The sequence below is a fragment of the Heptranchias perlo genome, chromosome 18 (assembly GCF_035084215.1).
Source record: "Heptranchias perlo isolate sHepPer1 chromosome 18, sHepPer1.hap1, whole genome shotgun sequence".
Classification (NCBI taxonomy): Eukaryota; Metazoa; Chordata; class Chondrichthyes; order Hexanchiformes; family Hexanchidae; genus Heptranchias; species Heptranchias perlo.
Window position 1 is genome coordinate 7,776,230 of NC_090342.1, and position 12,669 is coordinate 7,788,898.

A 12,669-nucleotide genomic window follows, 5' to 3' on the forward strand; every position below is an offset into this window, starting at 1 on the left:
CGCCCCCACGGGCCGCATCTAGCCTGGACCTGTAGATGGCCACTTTTTCTTTTTTTTCCCCCTTCTATAAGAAGGGGGGGGGGGTGGTTTTAGGGTGTGTTCACGTGCAGAAAACCAAAAAACCCAAAATAAGTGTCAAATTAAGATTTTATTATTCTGGTCCAGGATGCACTCCAGCCCCTGCGGAGCCCGCCGGTCGCGGAAAGCCTCGAGCGTTCCGGCAGACACCGCGCGCGCTCCCTCTCCAGGGCCACCCGGGCGCGGAGAATGCCGCGGAAGAGGGGCAGACTCTCGGAGCGAGCGCCCCCAGGGGCCCGCGTCTAGCCTGGACCCGTAGATGGCCACTTTGGTTCAGGAGCAGGACATCCTCCGACTTGCCCGCTCCCACCACCACCACCACCACCACCGGGCGGCCAAAGGTCACAAGCCTGGGACTGAAATGCAACCAGAACTTCCTTCCACTCCATCCATTTTTTGCTAACAAAAACACTACCGCACCCACGTGACCTCCATCCCTTTGTTGTACCACGTGGCCTCCCCCCCCCCCCCCAGCGACCACATGACCGCCAGCCGCACCAATTGTCCGCAGACAAGAACGTTACGTCATTGACAACCCACATAGCGGTGACGTCACCGGCAGGGCGGGTTTTTTTTCCGCCTCGTTTGTTGTTCCGACGTCACGTCCTGCCTCCCCCCCTTATAAATAGCGCCTCCCCGCTCCGGCGCGTCCCGTGTGGCGGTGGACTTAAAGCGTGCGTGGCCATGATGAAGCAGCAGTGGCTCGCCTAGCAGCGGCGCTGACTCATCGCACGTACAAAGACTTTTATTTCGCCACATACAGCACCGAAGAAACTCAATTTCTCCCTCTCACGACCGGACCCCCTCCTCCCCCCCTTCATTACAATTTTTTGAACACAGACCTCTCCTTCCAAACCCACCACCCCCCCCCCCCCTCCTCCTTTCCCCTTCCTCCCGCCCAAACAAAACAAAAAAGCAGTTCGTACCTTTTTTTAAAAAAAACGAAAAGTTTTTCCAGAATAAATTCTGATCACTTTTTTTAAAAAAACAAACAAACAAGGATTTCCTCAATGTACGTTCTGGGCACTTGGGCCGATATGAAGCCAGAGATCACCGCGGCGGTGGGATTTATTTGTAAACTCCTCCGGACGAAGGCTCTCGTCGACGAGCGGCAGCTGCAGACTTTCTGCCAGTCGCTGCAGGACCTGCTGGCGGGTAAGTGGAACCTTCGGCTCGGCCTCCGGGACCGTTTCTTCTCGCGCCCCCCCCACTTTCGAACACGACGGGGTTCGAAAAATGGAACCCCGCGGGCCCGCCGGGGTTCGAAAAATGGAACCCGGACCCTGGAGCCCGTGCCAAGCGGGCTTTTGTCTCGCGCTCGGTCCGCCCGCCGCCTAAGGACAATGTGTTTTATGTTGCACGCCCAGCGCTTTCGGACGTGATCTAAAGAGCTGCAGAAATGCAAGTTTTTTTTTTAAATATTAAAAAAAAATCCCTCGTGTTGCAAAAGTGGGATCCGCACTGAATGCAAAAAAAAAAAATCCTTTCGGTTGCAATAAAGACCGATGAAAGCAAGGGTGGAATACTGGATCCTAAATCAGCACAACACAAAAAAAAGTTACTTTGTGCAAACTGGGAGGCGGCATTGAGAGTCCTTTATTCATTAAGGTCGTGTCTTCCTTTGCCTTTCCAACAGAGCACTATAAACACCACTGGTTCCCCGAGAAACCGTGCAAAGGATCCGGGTACCGGTGCATCCGGATCAACCACAAAATGGACCCCATCATCTGGAAGGCGGCAAACCGGATCGGACTGAGCAACCAGCAGGTTTACCAGCTCCTTCCGAGCGAACTCACCCTCTGGGTCGATCCTTACGAGGTGTCGTACCGGATCGGCGAAGACGGCTCGATCTGCGTCCTGTACGAGGCGCACCCCATCGGCCACGGCCACCATCACCATCACCGCCACCACCTCGGCGCCAGCTCGCCCATGGCCATGGCGGACGGCAGCCGGACCAGCTGCAAGGACGAGTTGCTGATTGGCAGGACGAGCCCTTCCAAAACCTACAACATGATGACCGTGTCCAGCTAGGGCACGACCCACAAAAAAAAAACACAAAAAGGGCCGCACTGGAAACGGCAAAAGTGGTTTGTTTTTTTTTTTGGGGGGGGGGGGGGGGAAGGAAGGCTCCTACATCAGGGACCCATAAACTGGGCTTTGTTTTTGGAGGTTGGGTTGTCTCTCTTAAATGTTAAAGAAGAGGGGCATGGTAGCTCTCTCACACTGGCTGTTGTGTGTCTTAACAAAAGTCACAGCCGCTCAAACATTTTCCAGCAATGTACCAAATCCAGACTTAAAATTTTTATTTATATGTGATATAAAAACAAACATTGCTGTATGGGGAAGTGAAAACTACCAACTGTCCACTTTTACTTATTCCTCAAAACAGTGTTTTGACACTTGGCAGTTTGTTTTTTTTAAAAAAAACATTTTAAAAAAATGATAAGGACAAAAAAAATCCGTCCTCTTTAAAATGGGTTTAAACAAACAGCCTTTGTGGAGCTACAAAAGGCACCACTCTTTAACATTTGACTAACCTACTTTGATGAAATAGCTATATCTGTACATTGCTAGCCTAGGGTTTTTTCTAAAAGTGCCGTCTTTTATTTTTAGCACTGTTCAGTGAAGTGGATGCGGACTGTAGTTTCTCCTCTGCCGTGATCGGGTAGCTTCACAGATGTTTTTTTTAATTTGTGAATTCTGTTTTGACCATCTCTTGACATTTGGTAAATTATGAACTGCTGTAAATTTGTACAGTTCATGTATATTGATCGTGGCAAAAGTTGTACAGATTTCTATTTTGGAAGAGAAATTTTCTTCTCTTATAATAAAACGTTTCCTATCTTGCCATTTTAACAAGAAAAAAACACAAAAGTTGGCTTCCGTGTTTGGTTTCGGTCGGGAATGTTTGCATTTTCTTTGTTTCCCGTTGCAGCCGGTGTTCAGTATGATGAAATTCCAAAAATTGGCCTCAAAAAGGGGAGAAGTGAAAGTAAAATCTTATTACTGAGTGTGTCCAAACTCTGCGGTTAATCCAATGTTTCAAAACAAAGTGTAGGAATTAACGGCAAGTTTTTTTTTTGGAGTCTGAAATTCTGCAGAATGCTTGAAATCATTTTTTTTTTGAACGGAATGTCGCTTGGGGTCCAAGAGAATATCCAAATCGGCCAAAACAGGGTTAATAAATTCGAGTGTTACAGAGCATTAAAAAATAATGGAGCCCAAATCTCTTTGTTTACTTTCCTCCGCCTGGATCTTTGAGACGTCAGATGTTAACCCCCCACCTCGGTCGGGTGTTTAGTTGGACAAGTCCGAGTGAGTTATGAGTGCTTATTAGTAATAGAAAGTGTTGGTGTGAAGATCAGTGTCTGGTGAAGTGTTCAGCACGTCTCAACATGTCAGATCTTGCCGATCAAAGCTTCCCTCAGTAACCCAAAAGGGTCTATGATTATTAGCTGTGCTTTTACATTTACAATCCCCCGGCCCCCTCAACAGTTTGTGCATTCGAACTCGCCGCACTTCAGGGGAAAAAAAAAATGCTTCCAGCCTCCAACTAACCGAAGGTATAAAGTAACGCTGGTTAAATAGGGGCAAATCTCGCCTTGGGCATTTAGAATCCATTCAGTCTCATATAAAGTGAGATAAAGAGTGACACTGGCAGTGTTTAAACCCCCCCACCTTCCTCCCTGGGACTGAGATGGAAATCGAACCCCTTTGTTTCAGCACAGACTGGATCTTGAGCAGCTCGGGACATTCGTTCAAGCTCCTACTGTTACCATGACAGCTGCTGGTAAGGCTTCAAACGACACTTTTACCTCTTTAAAGGAATGGCAGCGAGAGATTATTGTGCAGGAGGGAATTTTCCTTAACACCCTTCATTGTGCAAGGTGAGGTGCCTCTCATAATACCGTATGTTATGATTGATACAAGACTAGAAAGATTTTAATTTTTCTTTTTGGTTAAGAAGAATGCCCACATCAGCCATGAGATGATTTGTATTCTGTTTGTGGAGCTGAATAAAGCTCACTTGAATGCTTTTATCTCTGGTGAATTAGTCCACCAGCCTTGCATGTGGAATACAAATTTGCAATGTATAGCGTGGTATGGCAGCTTCCCCAACTGTTAAGGAGGTGAATATTCCTTTAATCTTCCCCCTCCCACATAATCTTGAAAGTGCCCTTTCATAATGGGGTAAAATTCTACTTTTAAAAAGTGCATTCATTTTAATTTTATGTCTATAGTTTCATGGGTTGCTTTGGAAGTGAGAAGATACTTTAAAAAAAAATCAACCAAGTGTAAATAGTGCAAGGTTCAAGATGCCACTGAAAACAGTTGCCTCACTGTCTTTGTGAAAAGATGTTCCGACTATTTTTCATTTGTGTACAAACACACGAGAATGATGTAAATCGCATCAACACGCCTCATTTGCATCTAATGATGTGATGAAAATAACAGGGATCTTATTACAGACAGATTTAAAAAATTTGCCAGACTCTTATAAAAGATAATGTCCCTTTAATTAATGCTGAGCAGTATTTGTTGATTTGCAAATATGGAACTGGAGCTGGGAACCATTCTAATCAAGTTGCTATCTTCGCAGGAGCATATAAAAGGTCATCCAGCCCTGGATGTGTGGATCAAATTTGAAAGGCTTATCAAAGGCAGAAATGGGGAGGAAGCTATATGATGAAGCCATTATTGATGATTGCAAGGGTGGAAATATTTCTAGACTAGTTAGGCTTCACAAATTTGATGGGAGAATTACCCAATATTGTTATCATATGTAACATGAACTCTTCAGAAACTTCCAAGATTTTTTGCTTGATGATTGACTTAATGATTATTTGACATGTTGGGGTTGATTTTAAAGAGTTTACACACTGGCCTTGTCTCCACCCCTGCCTCAACTCATCTGCCGCTGAAACACCTATCCGTGCCTTTGTTACCTCTAGACTTGACTTTTCTAATGCAATCTTGGCCACTTGCCATAAACTTGAGCTCATCCAAAACTCTGCTGCCTGTATCCTGACTCGCACCAAGTCCAGTTCGCCAATCACCCCCCACTGTGCTCACTGACCTACATTCGTTCCCGGTCCACCAACGCCACAAATTTAAAATTCTCATCCTTGTTTTCAAATCCCTCCATGGCCTCACCCCTCCCTTTCTCTCAGCCCCGTAACCCTCTGAGAACTCTGCGTTCCTCCAGATCTGGCCTCTTGTGCGTCCCCCACTTCCTTCGCCCCACAATTGGCGGCTGTGCTTTCAGCCGCCTAGGCCCTAAGCTCTGCTATTCACTTCTTAAACCGCTCCACCTCCTTTTAAGACGCTCCTTACAACCAACCTTTTTGACCAAGCTTTTGGTCACCTGTCCTAATGTCTCCTCCGGCTCGGTGTCAAATTTTGCTGATTCCGCTCCTGTGAAGTGCCTTGGGACGTTTCCCTACGTTAAAGACGAGTTGCTAATGATTTGAGGTTCTTGCCAGACGCGCAAGATAAATCTTCTTTGGAGATGGGTTGAACTTAAGCAGATTTCTAAGGAAAATGACTAGGAACAAGAGATTGAAGAGAAGTTATACGGCAGAGATAAATTTGGAAGCACAAATCTTGAAGATGGTGGTCGGGATACTCCAGAGATCTTGCTGACCTCTAGGTGAAGGGGCTGATCTGAGCGAGCTGGCAGAGATAAAACATGACATCAGTCACCATTGCCAAAAGAATAGAGAAATGGAGGTTCTTTACCAAACCTCATTAGGATTAGGGTTACAGGAGGGACGTAGGTCAAGACCGCCAGCTTTCACTTCAGGAGAACCTTAGCAACAGAATGAAGAAGTGGATTCACAGAAACTGAGCAGCCGATTGTGGCAAGGGACCAGAGGGTGTAGCTCACATAGGGGCAGGGTGATAGTTTGTGCTGCTTTAGCGAAAATTGTTTTTATCAGCTCTAATAGCGGGTTCATAAAAATTCTGAGCAAGGGATCGAGCTGGCTGGGGGATGCCTCAAGACACGGAATTTGTATCAGCAAAATGTAATTACTTGACAGCAACTAGACCTGTCCATTAGCTTTGAAAACTCGCTTTCACTTTCACTCGCCTTAAGTAATAACCTAAAAACAAAATCGTTCGTAAGAACGATTTTGTTTTTAGGTTATTTTCAGGGATCCTTATCTTGGTCAAATAGAACCCTTCGTTCAACCTTGACAAACCTGCTTACAAAAATGACGGAGGCGATTGAGATATAAAGTAGCGCATCTGCAGGGAGGGAAAGAGTGAGGTAGGAGAACTTCCTCGCCAGCTACAACATCATCAGTCACTTCACTGGCACCGATCGAGAGGTCAGACGAGTTGAAAGCAGCAGTTGGACCAAGGAACGGCAGCAAAGAATTCTCGACAACCATTTCCAGTTGGCTGACTTAAAAGTGCCAAATATAAATGGGACTGACTTACAAAGTGCTATTTGTTGCCTGGTAATTTTGCAAAAGGATAGATCTGAGACTGGGGAGAAAATAAATAGATAAATCAGAGAGGCGACCTTATTGAAACATATAAGATCCTGAGGGGACTAGAAGGGGCAGATGCGGAGAGGATGTTTCCCCTTGTGGGAGAGACTAGAACTAGGGGCCACAGTTTAAAAATAAGGGGTCTCCCATTTATGGCGGACTTGATAATTTTTTTCTCTGAGGGTCGTGAGTCTGTGGAACTCCCTTAGAGAGCGGTGGAGGCAGGGTCAGTGAATATTTTTAAGGCTGAGTGAGTTCGATTCCTGATTAACAAGGGAGTCAAAGGTTATAGTAGGTAGACTGGAAAGTAGGCTTGAGGTCACAATCAGATCAGCCATGATCTTACCAAAGGGCAGAGTAGGCTCGAGGGGCTGAACGGCCTACTTCTGCTCTTAATTCGTATGTTCGTATGTAGATATAACCATAATTGAAAGGATTATGTGTCTTCCCCCCTCCCCCCCCCCACCGGGCAACATCTGTTTGGTTTAGGGTGGAAGTTATGTTACAGTTGTATAAAGCTCTGGTTAGACCGCATCTGGGGATACTGCATTCAGTCCTGGGCACCACACCTCAGGAAGGATATATTGGCCTTGGAGGGGGTGCAGTGTAGATTCAGTAGAATGATACTGGGGCTAAAAGGGTTAAATTATGAGGACAGGTTGCATGGACTAGGCTTGTATTCCTAGGAGTACAGAAGATTAAGCCGTGATCTAATTGAGGTGTTTAAGATGACTAAAGGATTCGATGAAGTAGATGGAGAGAAACTATTTCCTCTGGTGGGAGAGTCCAGAACAAGGAGACATAACCTTAAAATTAGAGCTAGGCTGTTCAGTGGTGATGTCAGGAAGCACTTCTTCACACAAAGGGTAGTGGAAATCTGGAACTCTTTCCCCCCAAAAAGGTTGTGGATGCTGAGTCAATTGAAATTTTCAAGACTGCGATTGACAGATTTTTGTTGGGTGAGGGTATCAAGGGATATGGAACTAAGGCGGGTAGATGGAGTTGAGGTACAGATGAGCCACGATCTAATTGAATGGCGGAACAGACTCAAAGGGCTGAATGGCCTCCTCCTGTTCCTATACCAAGCTTACAGAACCACTGCTTTTGAAAGTTTGCAGTTTTGCCTTCCTACTGGTAAAATGATTATTACCCTGTTTATAGTACAGAATAATTTCACCAGCAGCAGAAGGAAGCAACAGCCCCCCCAAAAAAACTTGTCTGTCACTCACCTGTCTGACTTCGATTCATTTCAAGCTGCCCTGCTCCTTCCAGGAACGCAATTGGCAGTTCCTGGACTATTTAATCGCATACAGGGCTCCTTTACTAAATGAGTAGAACTGGCCTGGAACAAAAGGGTAACATTTTTACCGATATACACACCCAGTGCGGAGCCTTGCCCACCACGAGCGCACTGGCCACGATTTTCCGCTCACCAGGAACGCGTATCGGCAAAGTCTAGGGCGGGCACTCCATAATTTTCCACCCATTTAATTTTAGCACCCCCTGCAGCCCTACAACCTTCTGATATCTCCGCGTTCCTCCAATTCTGGCCTCTTATCCATCCCCGACTTTCATTGTTGCATCGTTGATGGGGCCTCAGTGTAATGTCTCAGCTGAGAGGCGGCACCTCTGACAGTAGTGCAGCACTCCCTCAGTACTGCACTGAAATAGGGACTTGAACCCACGACCTTCTGACTCAGAGGCAAGAGTGCTAGCCACTGAGGCATGGCCGACACACAAATTAATGCAGCCACTGTGGGATGCTACAGCTGTAATTTGAGTCTATGTGCTTCTGACGATTAGTATTTATAACAACTTAAACACACATATTCCAAATGTAATATCTTAATTCTGGAGCACTTATTTAAAAGGCCTGAGTAAGTTACTGTAGATCAGTGGCAAAGGTTTGAACAAATTCAATGATTGCAAAAGAACTATTGAAATATCTCCAGTGAAAGTATTTTCATATTAACTTTTTGATTTTTTTTTAAAAAACCTTCTGGAATTGCCGTTGAATTTTTGCAATTATAGTATTGAGAAAAAATTTCTTGAAGTAATTATGTAAATCGTTAAGAAAAAAGTAGCTTTTTTTTAATAATTAAGAATTAATCATTTCAAACCAGAGATCGATAGATTTTTGCCAGCCAAGGGTATTAAGGGAAATGGAGTCAAGGCGAGTGGATAGAGTTCAGATACAGATCAGCCATGATCTCATTGAATGGCAGAACAGGCTTGAGGGGCTGAATGGCTTTCTCCTGTTCCTATGTTCTTAAACAGGGTGTGCTCAGTCAAGCTAATTTTCCTTTTTGTTTTTGCAGCGTTTTAAGTTTATTGGCTTCTTCCCTTTTTCAGGTCAACCTTTGCCTGGTTTCTCATGCACGTTTGCTGTATGCTATATTCAGTTGAGTGCAGAACCAGAAGTAGTTGTGTTACGAAATCACAGCTAGTGAAAGTTTCACAAACTTGGAGTTGGCATTAGAATCGAGCAACATTATGATCTTTTTGAATTCATGCCTGGGTTATAAAGTAATGCTTTCGAGTTTTCACCACATTTGTTATGCAGTATTTTATCATCTACTTTATTTGCTAACTGGTTTATTGGGAATGAACAGTCTGTAAAAATGGATAAGTGAAGCTAAAAGTGGCTGTGCCAGAGTATTAAGTTACTTAGAATCATAGGATCTTACAGCACAGAAGGAGGCCATTCGGCCCATCATGCCTCTGCTGGCTCTTTGAAAGAGATATCTAATTAGTCCAATTCCTCTGCTCTTTCCCCATAACCCTGCAATTTTCTCCCCTTCAAGTATTTATCCAATTCCCTTTTGAAAGTTACTATTGAATCTGCTTCCACCACTCTTTCAGGCAGTGCATCCTGGACATCATAACTCGCTGCGTAAAATAATTTCTCCTCATCTCACCTCTGGCTCTTTTGCCAATTACCTTAAATCTGTGTCCTCTGGTTACCAAACCTTCTGCCACTGGAAACAGTTTCTCCTTATTTATTTTATCAAAACCCTTCGTGATTTTGAACACCTCTATCAAATCTCCTCTTAAATCGTCTCTGCTCTAAGGAGAACAATCCATGCTCCAGTCTCTCCACTTGTTAGGAGGATGACAGGAACAATTATGTGAACAGACTAGAGAAGCTGGGAGATCAGGAGAAACTGTTTCCACTGGCCAGGAGGGTTAGTAACCAGAGCAACAGATTTAAGATAATTGGCAGAAGAACCAGGGGGGAGATGAGGATAATTTTTTTAATGCAAGGAGTAATGATGATCTGGAATGCACTGCCTGAAAGGGTGGTAGAAGCAGATTCAATAGCAACTTTCGAAAGGGAATTGGATAAATACTTGAAAAGGAAAAGCATTTCAGGGCTATGGGGAAAGAGGGCTGGTACTAATTGGATAGCTCTTTCAAAGAGCCGGCACAGGCTCGATGGGTCGAATGGCCTCCTTCCGTGCTGTATGGTTCTAGACACTGTCAACAGTGTCTGAATTAGTGGAGAGTTTCAAAGCTTCTTTCAGTTTAGGAAAAACTCCCATGTTGATTGATGTAAGATGTGAGGAGTAATTTTGGCTTTAATTGAGTCTTAATATCTGGACATCACATCAAGGGGTTCAGAGAATTTTGGCTTTGGAAAAAGGGGCTCTAAAAATATCAGCAGACATTTGCAACTAATTCTAAAGATCATTGCAATTTTGTACAGAAACATCCTTCTTTGTCCAAACAAAATGCAGGGTGTTTTTTTTTTAACTGCCCGTGAGATTGTAACAGTCAGGGACCCTGTTTAGCCTGTGCCGTGCGGAAAATGATTAAATAATGCAACCGGTTTTAATTAAGGCTTTTCTTCTTATCGTTCAGCTTCAGGAGTACAAACAGATTGTCAAATCCCCCAATTTTTTTGTTAATCTGCGTTAATATGCCATTACTTATAAGATTAAACAGCCACACACTGCTATATCTCTGGTGCCTTGCATTTTGTTAAACATCTGTTTCCTATTGCCATGTTTCTATCAAAAGAGAATTGAAACATGATCATGTGTGCCTGTAAATTAGTTAAAGGGGGATGTTGTACATAACCAAAATAGTTCCGTTAAAGACATAAGTTATGTCCTTGCCAATTGCTAAACATTTCAGAATCGAAGCTATCTCTTAAATGACAAAGTCGTACGTGCGGGATTTTTAGACCCGACATTGTGCTCTATGGTTAGGCGTGGTCATAGTTGAGTGCCGGAAAGTTGATTGTATTTCGACTGCCCAGGTCGGACACAGAGGAAAGTCCTCTCTACGCTGCCCTTACACGAAAACAGCGACAACCACAACTTGCATTTATATAGCACCTTTAACATATTAAAAACGTCCCAAGAGCACAATCAGACTAAGTTTCACACTGAGACACATAAGGAGATATTAGGACAGGAAACAGGTAGGTTTTAGGGAGAGGTCTAGGGAGGGTATTCCAGAGCTTAGGGCCTCGGCAGCCGAAGGTACGGCCGCCAATGGTGGGGCGAAGGAAATCGGGGATGCTCAAGAGGCCAGATTTGGAGGAACGCAGAGTTCTTGTGAACACAGTGCCTGCACCCATCTCTGAAGAGCACCAGTCTGACATTTCCACCTCCTGCACCAACTATTTGTGTGGGTTGTCCAATCAGTGCCAATTTGTGCTTAATTATGAGCAGTTTTTAGACCCGTGGGGCAACGCGCCCTTAGGAACTGGGGGCAGGCTGTCTAAACTTATTTGACTCAGAATGTTTACAGCCAGCAGAGTGGGAAGATTGTTACCCCATTAATCAGGGTAAAAGGTTCGTGTTGAAATATAATGCACTGCCCAGTTCCTATTTGCTGCCATGTTTACTTTTTTTTTAAAGATTGGAAATATTATGAGGATAAGGCTCCATTTCGTAACGTTGATCTTTACTTTAAATCCCTCATGGCCTTGCCCTTCCCTTTCTCTGTAACCTCTGCCATCCCTACAAACCCTTCCCCCTGAACTCCACGTTCCTCTGACTCTGGCCTCTTGTGCATCCCCCCATCCCTTCGCCCCACCATTAACGACTTTCACCATCCTGGGCCCCGCTCTGGAATTCCCGCTCTAGAAAGCCCTTCTCTCCACCTCCCTCTCCTCCTTTAAGACCCTCCTTAAAACCCACCTTTTCACTCATGCTTTTGGTCACCCCATCTAATGCCTCCTTCTTTGGCTTGTCGCCCATTTTTATGATTGTCCCTAGGTGCCTTGGGATGTTTTTCAAAGTTAAAGGCGCAAGCTGTTGTGGTTGATCTGCTGAATTGGGTCCTATTAACAAAATGCACAAAAGAGGAGAAATCGGCATCTTGCAAAAGTAGTTCTGGCTATTGAAGGGATTTCCAGTGTCAAATATGCAAATTGAATATGAAAAAATACAGCCTGGAAATGAAGCCATGGTGTGTTGTAAACATCTAGAGAAGAGTCTCAAGGAGACATGTACTTACATGAATGGGTTATGATTAAAAAGCAGCAGGATTAGTGCTGACCTTATGCTTGTTGCTAATAGTGCGCTGCCTGTCTTATCTATTACCACTATTTCTGTGTTCTTGGCGCTTTCTTTCTCCACTTTTTCATTTAAATTTTAGCACTGTATCACTGAAGTGTTCATGCAAGTGTACTTAACCTAGTGTAAGATGGTATCACCATAACAGTGGAGGTGCGTTTGGTTGTTCATTTTAATGAGTGAAACCTGTTGAGCTTTGTTGTTAGGTAGATCCTCTACCCTCTGTAAACTTCAGCTCATCCAAAACTCTGATGCCCGTATTCTGTCTCTCACCAAGTCCCCTTCACCCATCACCCACATCCTTGCTGACATTGGCTCCGGGTGCCTCAAACTGAACATTCTCAGCCTCTTATTTTAAATCCCTTCACGGCCTCGCCACTCTCTATCTCTGTAACCTCCTCCAGTCCTACAACCCTCTCCACCCTCAAACTCTCCGTTCCTCTGACTCTGGCCTCTTCTCCGTTCCCTCCACCCCCCCCCCCCCCCACCTCCGCCCCACCATTGGCAGCTGTGCTTTCAGGCACCCAGGCCCCACTCTCTGAAATTCCATTCCTATACCCCTCCGC

General features: G+C 44.8%; 1 protein-coding gene across 1 annotated transcript; it reads left to right on the plus strand.

Moving 5' to 3' along the window:
• The first annotated feature begins 715 nt into the window (after nucleotides 1–715).
• Nucleotides 716–2,952, plus strand: LOC137334553 (protein BTG1-like). Its single transcript, XM_067999316.1, has 2 exons — nucleotides 716–1,233; nucleotides 1,715–2,952. Exons 1-2 carry the CDS (start codon nucleotides 1,089–1,091, stop codon nucleotides 2,107–2,109), a joined length of 540 nt encoding a protein of 179 aa, XP_067855417.1. The 5' UTR covers nucleotides 716–1,088; the 3' UTR covers nucleotides 2,110–2,952.
• The last annotated feature ends 9,717 nt before the right edge of the window (nucleotides 2,953–12,669 follow it).

Coding starts and splice junctions, on each gene's coding strand:
- LOC137334553 (XM_067999316.1), top strand. CDS start 1,089: ATGTACGTTCTGGGCACTTGGGCCGATATGAAGCCAGAGATCACCGCG. Junction 1,234..1,714: donor GCTGCAGGACCTGCTGGCGG/GTAAGTGGAACC, acceptor CCTTTCCAACAG/AGCACTATAAACACCACTGG.